A 10,761-nucleotide genomic window follows, 5' to 3' on the forward strand; every position below is an offset into this window, starting at 1 on the left:
TTCTAATAGCTCCTGATGATGTGGGATGGAATTTGGAACTGAACATTGTAATTGTTTGTGCTCACTTCCTCATTATGGTTTTTACCAATAGCGATGATTTTTTTTTTTCCAACAGGATCTACAATGTATCTCACAGCTTTATCAGGGAGTATTCACTGTTCTTCTTTCAACAATGAACATAAAGTTGAAAAAGAAATATCAAGTGTTTGTTTATCACAGGGCATACTCTTGAACCAATGATTTTTTCATGATATTTCTTTATTCTCTCTCTCTCTCTCTCTCTCCCATCTCTCTCTCTTTCTCACACACACATACAAACTCAGACGCATAATTGTATGCAGGGGATATAGGGTCATTTGTATGGTGATTCTACACCTCTTTAGTACATGGCTGGAAAAGAACTGAAACACAACTGTGACACCTGTGGCGTCCTCACATCTGAACTCATGTCCTAGGGAAACAGTTTAGCTAGAGGACAGATGTGTCCTTTTATTATTAGCTATCTATTGTTGCATTACATATTACCCCAAACTTAGCAACCTAAAATAATAAGCATTTACTATCTGGGGCACCTGGGTGGCTCAGTTGGTTAAGCATCTGCCTTCAGCTCAGGTCATGATCCCAGGGTCCTGGGATCAAGCCCCACATCGGGCTCCCTGCTCAGCAGAGAGCCTGCTTCTCCCTCTCCCACTCCCCCTGCTTGTGACCTTTCTCTCTTTTTCTCTCTCACTCAAACAAATAATCTTTAAAAAAAAAATAAGCATTTACTACCTAAACAATTTGTGTGGTGAAGCTCAGGTGAGTGCCTCTGGCTGGAGGGCTCTGATGACGTTGCTGTCCAGCTTTTGGCCTGGATTAGAGGTTCATCTGAAGACTGGACTGTGGGTGGAGGGGAGGAATCTGCATCTGAGCTCACCCACGTCATTGTTGATAGGCCTCAGGTCTTCATTAGCTAATTGCTAGTCATCAGTCCCTTTCCATAAGGCAGCTCAGAACACGGCAGCTGGCTTTACTCAGAGTAACTGAATAAGCCAGTGAAAGGGTTAGAGAGAGTGCCCAAGATGGAAAAAAATGGTCTTTTTATAACCCAATCTAGGAAGTAATATCCCATCCACCTGCCGTAGCCTATTCACAAGTCCAGCCTCCTCTAAGGAAAGGAGTTGCATGCAGGCACGAACACAAGGAATCAGGGATCACTGGGGACCATCACAGAAGCTGATAATCATCTGGGGACCATCACAGAAGCTGATAATCATCTGGGAACCATCACAGAAGCTGATATCATATCCAACAGAGGAGATTTTCATGCAGAGAGTGCGATTTAGGTTAAAACAAATCATAATGATTATTCTGCCAAGATAGAAAAGGACATCTATACTGGGGAAAATTACCCAAAGTCTTCAGCTATGACTGGATTTCAGTAGTGGGATTCCAAGCAATTTAATTTTTTCATACTTTTCGGTGTTTTCTAGATTGTCTATAATGCCAGGTTTTAATTATAAACCTTTAAAGAAATAATCAAAATCTATTTAAAAGGCCACAAAATCTAAAAAAAAAGGTTGAAATATGCTTTCAACATAACAATGTTGCTATAAAGATAAAATACCAAACTCTTCTGAAGCATGCTCTATATCATCTTTGTTATGAAGTCTTTCCTGACATTCTCATTATTCCTCCCCACTCCCACCCTTTGGTAGAAATAACCAGGAAAATAACCACTATCTCTTCTGGGTTGTGTCCCTTCCATAGCCTATTGCCTGCACCCACTTAACTTTCCATCTCCCACTATCGGATTGCAATCAATCTGGGGTAGCCCTGGTTTTTGCTGCGCTGCCTGACGCACAATAGATACATAACTTATGAGCAATGATTGTACACGCGTGTGCACATGGAAAATAGTAGAGAACACAGCTGACAACAAGGATGTCTTGAGTCTGTGGGAAATGGACAGCATTACCATCCATGCTTTCTCATCCATGAGGTACCACCACCTTTGTGTACTTTGGCCCTGGAGATTTCCTGTGGGAGACTGAGTTATTCCTTTTTTGTTAGGCTCTACTAACCAAGAACAAACCACAGGCTCAGGGAGCATTATAAATAGCCATGGACCTGCCATGCTCAGAAACCCCAGGCTCCAAACATGTCGATGCCTCTTTTCTTCATTGGCCATTCAGCCATGAGACTCCATGTGCTTCTCTTCATGCTCCTCTTTTGGACCCTCTTATCTCCAGGTAAGGTGCGGGCTGACTGCCAGGGTCTGCCATCTGGAAGTCTATCTGGCAGATCAGACAAGACCCTGGATTTATAAGACCTGGTATCAACAGCTTCACTAGGATTATAATGGGGTAAAATAGGAAACAGGCCATTCCTTTGCCATTATACCCACTGCCTGATGTGGTCTCATTCTGCTTTATCCTTACTTTGTGCCTTGGGATGCCCTGGGAAGGCATGACAATTGGCTTGTAGACAGGCATATCTAAAAGGATTGGATTGAAGTGGCATCTACAATTGTATCTACTCACCAGGGCAGAGGAAGAGATGGATGGAACCTCATCAACAGTAGCTAATGCTAAAGGCATGTCTTGGGGAATCTGTCATAGAAATGTTTGGCTCCTGAAGGAATTTAGAGATCAGTATTGAGTAACGATACACAGCTGTCATTATGGGAGAGGTATGTCCACAGTTGTAAAAGTAGGTTGATCATATGCCTTTTTTTTTTTTGTCCCAAATAGACACTTTGGGAAAGTAAGTAAATGGAGCGCTATTATAACCGTATCATGACAGCAGGCATAAGTTAGAACTGATCCAGCCAAACTGGCCACAGGGTCACTCTGTATAAATGGCATAGACATGGAATAGGGTTTCAGAAAGAGGGTTACAGTCCCCAGGGAAAGGTTACTGAGAAGACCAAGTGCTGCTCCGTATTCTAGGAAGAGATTCTTATGACAAATAACAATCACACAGAATAGGTACCAGGGCATAAATATAGTCTTGAATAATGGAGCAAGTAGGAGGAACACGTGCTTTGGAATACTCATGTGTGTGCTACGTAGGAAGAAAATGGCTGAGCTGGGAAATGGAGACAATAACACAAAAGGTGATGCTCTTCAATCATAAATCCTTAGTGCTAAGATGGTCATTTTTTGCTTCATTTGACAGTGGAACACCTCAAAATAATCATCCATATTTTTCACCTCTGGTTCTTCTCCTTGAATCCTTGATTTATGCTATAAAAGCCCACACTCAGACCTTAAAAATTTGTCTGAAGTGTTTCCCTCTTGTGTTTCCCTCTTGGCTCCAGCAGTAGCTGATTCCTGCTGCTATTCAGCCACACATACAAGTACCTGTGGGTCCCCTGCCTTTTATTTATTTTTTTTTATTTTTTCCACATTTATTGAGATGTCACTGACATATAACATTGCCTAAGCTTAAGGTGAACAATGTGATGATTTGATATATTATGAAACATTTACCACACACCATCAGAAAAGTTAACACGTCCTTTACCTCACCTAATTACCATTTTGTTGTTGTTATGGTGAGAACTTTACGTCTCTGCTCTCCTAACAACTTTCAAGGACACAAGACAGAATTGCTAACTAGAGCCACCATGTTGTACATCACCTCTGCAGAACTTACTCATCTTGTAATTTAAAGTTTGTACACTTTGACCAACATTTCCCCACCCCTCAGCCCCTGGCAGCCACCATTCCATTTTCTGTTTTTATGAGTTGATATTAGTAGACTCTACAGATGAGTGAGATTGTACAATGTTTGTCCTTCTCTAACTAATTTCACACAGCATAATGCCATCAAAGTCCATCCCTGTGGTCACGAACGGCAGGATTTCTTTTTCGTACGGCTGAATTCTATCCCATTGTTATGTACATCACAGTTTTCTCATCCATCATCTGTTGATGGACTCAGATTGTTTCCATGTCTTGGCTATTGTAACTAAAGCTGCAGTGCACATGAGAGTGCAGATATCTCTTCGAGAGAGTGAGTTCACCTCCTTCAGATACATACTCAAAAGTGGGATTGCTGGGTCAGATGGTAGTTCCATTTTTAATTATTTGAGGGATCTCCATATTGTTTTCCACAATGGCTGCACCAATTTACATTCCCACCAACAGCGCACCAGAGTTCCCCTTTCTCCGCATCCTTGCAGGACTTACTATCTCTTGTCTTTGTGATGATAGCCATTCTGACGGGTGTGAGGCGCTGTCTCACTGTGATTTTGATTTGCATGTCTCTGATGATGAGTGATGCTGAGCACGTTTTCATGTACTTGCTGGCTATTTGGTAGTCTCCTCTGGGAAGATGCCTAGTCAAGTCCTCTGTCCGTATTTTAATTGGATTTTTTGAGGCTTTTTTGCTTTTGAGTTGTATGGCTTCCTTATATATTTTGGAAATTAACCCCTTATCAAATATATTTTCTCACATTCCATAGGCTGCCTTTGCATCTTGTGGATTACTTCTTTAGCTGTGCAGGAGCTTTTCGGTTTGTTAAAGTCCCACTCATTTTTGCTTTTGTGGCTTGTGCTTTTGGTGTCATTCAAATAATCACTGCCAAGACCAATGTCAAGGCAATTTTTTCTTATTCTAGGACTTTTGTAGCTTTAGGTCTTACACTGAGGTCTTTAATCCATTTTGAGTTAATTGTATATCATATATATATATATATATGTATCCTGTCATCTGCAAACATAGACAATTTTATTTCTTCATTTCCAATTTGGACACCTTTCATTTTTTTTTTCTTGCCTGATTGCTCTAGCTAGGACTTCCAGTACTATGTTGAATAGGAGTAGTGACAGTGGAAACACTTGCTTTTTTTCTGATCTAGAGGGAAAGCCTTCAAACTCCTCCACTGAGAATGATGTTAGCTGTGGGTCTGTCATATTTGGCCTTTATTACGTTCAGGTATGTTCCTTTTACACCCACTTTATTGAGTGTTTTACATGAAAGGATATTGAATTTTGTCAAATGTTTTTGCTTCACTTATTGAGATAATCAGATGATTTTTATCTTTCATTCTATTAATGAGGTGTATCACATTTATTGATTTGCATATGTTGAACCATCCTTGCATCCCAGGGAAAAGCCATCCTTGATCATGGTATATGATCCTATTAACATACTATTAAATTCAGTTTGCAAGTATTTGGTTAAGAATTTTTGTATCTGTCTTCATCCAGAATATCAGGCTGTAGTTTTATTTTTCTTGTATTGTCCTCACCGGGCTTTGTTATCAGGACAATGCTGACCTTTTTCAAATGAGTTTGGGAGTGTTCCTTCTTCTTCGATAGTTCAAATGCAGGTCCATAAGCAGCTGTGGGGGTCTTGGCTGTTGGTGTGCACGTCCATGGCTGGAGGATTTCACCATCAGCAATGGAAGCCAAACACAGGCATCAGACCAGAGGTGTGCAAGTGCATAGCCCCAAAGTGCATGCATGGCATGGGAGTCAGTTGTGGGGGTCTCCACTGATGTCTTGCAATCAAGAAGCTGCAGAGGCCTAGGCTGGATGCTGGTGTAGGTCCCCAGCTCTGGCAGGGGGCAGGGCAGGGGAAGGAGTGGGAAGGGACTCAGGTGGCTGGCATCAGTGAAGGAGAACCCCTGTAGGGTGAAAACTGGGGGAAATCTGCAGGGTTGATGGGCGGCTGGGCTGGCCATGGGTTTCTTCTACAGCAAAAGTTGCTGGGGTCCTGGCAGAGCAGGTCACTGGGGACAGCAGTCACCAGCTGCCTGTGGCTGTTACAGTAGCCCCTGCTTTTCTCCTCTGTCCCTAGCCACCTCCACACATTGCTGCTTTGCCGGTCTGGAGAGGGGTGGGCACGAAATTGAAATGGGTCCTTCAGGTGGTGCCCCAAAGGCTGGGGAGGCTGGTTGCTCACCCCCCTCCCCTTCCCTGGTAGGGGTCTCTTTCTAGATGGGGGCTTCCCTATTGGCGCTGAGCAGTGCTGACCTGGAGGATGGGGTGGCACAGGCAAGCTGAAGCTGTTCTATCCCTTTCTGTGCAGTTATTCTCAGGCTTTTTGTCTCAATGTGTTGCTCTGATGTTTCTGAAGAGGACAGCAGCGCTCTTCCAGGGTGGTTTTTGCTCATGGATAGCTGTCTAATTGCTGATCTTCGTCGGGGGAAGGAGGCTGAGGTCTCCCACACCACCATCCCGGTGATGTCAGCCCCTCCCTTTCAGTAGGGCCCTATCACTTTGGATTTTAGTTAATTCAATTTCTTTGAGAAAGCAGCTCTGTGCTGGGCTTTTAAGTGAATTATCCAGCTTGCTCTCTTTGTCAGAAAAAGAACAATTTCTTTTGTAACTTTTACATCCTAAATAGAAGTTCACTTCTATTCTTTTTCAAACCTCATCTGTTGGAGAGCATTATTATTACTATCATCAATTTACGGGTATTTACTAGAATTCCACTTTGACTCTGAGGCCACCTTCTTTCTGCGTTAAATTCTTTCTTCATGGTGTATGTCCTCTAGGATTTCCTTGGCTATAGAATTCTTGGTGGTAAATCATTTCAGTCTTTCTCTCTCAATTTGTAAATGTTATCCTTATTCTGGAAAGAAAGCATTACTGAGTGTCCGATTCTACACCAGCGGTAATTTTCTCTCACAGGCCATTCTTTTTTTGGCTTTCACTTTGCTGCCATAGCTTAATATTTCTTTTTTTATTATTTTTATTTTTAAAGTTATTATTATTTTTAAATTAGTATTTCAAGTTTTTGTCCTTTTTTTCCCCAATGTTTTTATGATCTAGCATTTGTTTTGTTCTATAACTTAATGTGAATTTCTTTTATATTGTCTGTTAGGAATGCTTTAAATATCTTGATTCTGTGGATTTGTATCTTTCCATCGTTTCAGGAGAATCTCTTTAGGTACTGCCTCCTCCTGTTCCTCTCTTGTCCCAGAATAAATGTGAGACCTTGTGTCTTAGTGCTACGTTCTGGGTAAATAATTTAGATTGTATCACTTCATTCACTAATTTTGTCTAATGATTGGTCATTAATATCTTAGTTATTTTTTTCAAATAATTTTTTCGTGTCTTGAAGTCTCTATTTTTCAAACCTGCCCACTTATTCTATCATCTATATTCTTTCCTTCTTGTTTGTACAGCTACGTGATAATAGGTTTAATTTCTTTAAATAATTTGATACATAGATGTTTAATTATTTGTCACATTGGCAATGCCACTACCTTTAGTCCTTGAGGGTCCAAATATGTTGTTTATTTCATTAACTTTTGCTCATGGTGCCTTATCTTCCTGATGATTTGTCACAGTGAAGTCATGGCTTATCCTTAGTCCACCAGTTTCTTATGGGTCTAAACTGGGAATGTGTCTCTGTGACCATCCAAAGCTACCACTGTGAAACCTCCTCCATGTTTATTTCAGTACCCTCCCCCAGCCAGCCAACCAATCCAGAGGGCCCGCTGCTTAATCTTCAGTTCACAGACTTGTCCTTGAAGAGTGAGTATTCTAGAGAACTGCCCTACTACCTTCAAGAACAGCAATATTTCAGAGATATTCTCTATGATCCATTTATTCTACAAAGGCAGTCACTTGAGAGTATCTAACTTGCAACTGTGGCCAAAAGCCTAAATCTTTCTTTCAATCTCATCATATTTGTTTTGTATCTTCCAGGAATTTCTGTTTCTGATGTACTGATGGTACCCTGTGGTTTGGGGCACTCCTACAGACTCTTTCAAAATGCTGCCTACATAATTCAAATGGCATTTGAGGAGGAATAGAAGAGGAAAAGCAGTAGGCTCAAGTCATCACTGCCATTTCTTCTTATGGCTCGTAGCATTGTCCAAAAATTTCAGGACTATATTAATGTAGTGTCAACAATGGACATTCTTCTTTCCCTTCTCATTTTGATGGGATTAAGGCTAGTATTTCACTATGAAATGCTATATGGATTTTTGTGTTCAGATGAGTTTTAACTTGGTTAAGGTAATATTCTTCTCTTCCTATTTTTAAAACAACATTTATCAGAAATCATTGATCACATTGATTTTCTTTTCAATTCTCTCCTTCTGAATACATATTTAACCTCCTTGATCAACTGGATATATTGCATATGTCATTCTCCTAACAGCAAAGAGGAACATTGTCACCAAATTTTAATCTAAAAATATTGTCACCATTCTTAGCTAGGAATGGCTTCAGAGGCAAGTATAAATAAAAGTAACTCTTATTTGATAGGATCTGTCCATTACTGAGTGGACCATCAGTTACGTCAGGGGTGGGAAATCCTTCACACGACGCCAACTCTCGATACAGAGGTGAGACCGATTAAAGCTTAACTGTCCTCCTTCCACCTCTTTCTCAGGTGGCTTATCTCCTGGGCAGTCATTATTTTAAGGACTGCAGTGCCACGTCATCAGCTCTGCCTTTAGAGAGTTCTCTATTAAATTAACTTGGCTATAGTATAAGTCACCTAGAGGAAATAATGGTCTGGATATGATAACAAATTTTCAGTTTTTTAGATACAATTGAAAGGATTGTTCAGAACATCCACAAATTTATTTTTTTCTTCTGATACACCCAGTGACTAAGGTACATTGAGTTAGGTAAATCCTACTTAGATTCAGAGAGAAAAAAAAACAAAAACGTCTGCTTGTTTCTGAGCTGGCTGAAACATGACGCAATGGATTTCTGTGTCTGTAGAATAGACTAGTATCCACACGATCTGTCTTCCTGAAACTTCACCCAACCCCTCAGCCACACGGATAGGAGGACAAAAGGAGGTGGGAAAGGTAAAAACATGAACATTTTATTTTATTTATCTGAGGGAGAGAGTGAGCCAGAACGAGTGGGGAGCATGGCAGAGGGAGAGGGAGAAGCGGACTCCCCCCGCTGAGCGGGGAGCCCGATGCGGGACTCGATCCCGGGACCCCAGGATCACGACCTGAGCCGAAGGCAGTCGCTTAACTGACTGAGCCATGCAGGTGCCACAAAACTGAACGCTGTGAAAGAAGAATGAGCATGTGGATTGTTAAGGGAGCTGAAGTGAGAGGACTGCAGCCGCAGGTACGGAAACCTGCAAGCTCACTGCAGCCTGCGAGTAGCGCGGGATCTCCATTCTGTCTTACCTCGTGCCGTGTCTCATCAAACCTTTTTTTCCGTAATGCTCAACCTCCACAGGTCTTTCTGTTCTTCCAATAAACTAAGCAAGGGACTGTGTTCTTGCTATTCCCCATGCCTAGGGGACCCTCACAGGAATATTTGCTTGTCTTTTTCATGCCCATCGTTCAGACCTCAGTTCAAATGCTCCATCCTCAGAAGGCCTCTCTCTGTCCCTTCTATTAACTGCATCCTCCAGACTATATCTGGTCGATGACTTATTATTTTGTTCTAAACACCACTTCCTGAAATTATCTTAGCCACCTATTTTTGTATGGTCGGATTTGATTCCCTGAAGATACGTCCTGTGAGAATAAAAATCATGTCTTCCATTTTTCACTGTTCTATTGTCAGTGCAAAGAAAAATGTCTGCCGAATAGAAGATACTCTGCAAATATTTGCTGAAGATCCACATAAAGGAGTAAAACAATGAAGAAATTGGTATATTTAGAACAAGATGTGAAAGGAAAATGAAATGGGGTCAATTGTGAGGTTTTAAAATGGAGCTGGGAGGCCATTTAGGAGGTGGGCCTTATGCACGTCCTCACTCGTGGAACCGTGAACTTTTGAACCGGGCCAAACTGCAACTATTCCAAGGACTCAGCTCAAACACCGGCAACTTGCTACAGTAAGAGATTTTGCTTAGTGAGATCCTTAGCAACCAACTAGATTCAGCCAAAATTAGCTTCCTGCCGCCAACAACAATCAAAAATTCTTTGTGAACAATGTATACAATGCATTCCCTTTTCGCTTTAAAAACCTCTGACTTTTGCTCCCTAGTGGGACGCTATCTGGGCTGTTTCCCAAATCCCTATACCCCAGATTGTGATTCTTTGATCCCACATAAGCACTCTTGCTTAATGATGGCCTCCTCACAATTTTATGTGGACACGTATATTGTTCATCCCCTTGTCGTTCCACTGTGACATTTACCGAAGTTCTTTTTGGAGCATAAATTGGTAATGTCAGGAACTTACAAGAAAAGGAGGGATGGGCTTGTTAACACATGGGCTGTTGGGTAAAAAAAGGACAGTGAACATGATGGAACAATTGAATAGATCTTTTGTCCAGCTTCTTTTCTCCACACAGAAATGCTCATACCAGAACCCTTCTATTCTCACACTTAACAGTGTTTCAGGTCTTCCGTTCCACTCATGAACTAATTATTTCACTGCCTCTCTTCTTCTGCAGTAAGAAGTGGTTTGGCTTCTGGTGAAAACCATTGTTTAAATCTGTCTGGCGTTTGCAGAAGAGACATCTGTAAATTAACAGAGGACCAGATTGGTGCCTGCAAAAGAAGATGGAGATGCTGTAGACCGTGGTGGATTCTTATACCAATTCCAACACCACTCATCTATTCAGATTATCAAGCACCCCTTAAGCATAAATTAAAATGAAACTAGGAAAAGCATCAAAAGGAAAGTTCTTTGCATCTGAAGTCACTGGAATATACATACTGAACACTTCCAGCTTTATTACCAATTCCTATTACCCCTTGTCAATAAAAATAAATAAATATGGATTTCAAATCTCCAGATACTACTTCTTTGTGACTCATCTTTAGATTCGATCAATCTCTTTAAAAGTGAAAAAGCCCATTCATGTAACAAAAATATTTTCCGAATTT

The 10,761-nt window shown here is 41.2% G+C and overlaps 1 protein-coding gene across 1 annotated transcript; it reads left to right on the plus strand.

Moving 5' to 3' along the window:
• The first annotated feature begins 2,176 nt into the window (after positions 1-2,176).
• On the plus strand, positions 2,177-10,531 carry LOC112834504 (beta-defensin 109-like). The gene is made up of 2 exons (XM_025885936.2): positions 2,177-2,231; positions 10,326-10,531. The coding sequence occupies exons 1-2, from the start codon at positions 2,177-2,179 to the stop codon at positions 10,529-10,531; spliced, it is 261 nt and encodes an 86-aa protein (XP_025741721.2).
• Positions 10,532-10,761: the final 230 nt, after the last annotated feature.

Source organism: Callorhinus ursinus, unplaced genomic scaffold (assembly GCF_003265705.2).
Source record: "Callorhinus ursinus isolate GAN/ISIS: 27379988/994484 unplaced genomic scaffold, GSC_fseal_2.0 scaffold17, whole genome shotgun sequence".
In the NCBI taxonomy this organism is placed as follows: Eukaryota; Metazoa; Chordata; class Mammalia; order Carnivora; family Otariidae; genus Callorhinus; species Callorhinus ursinus.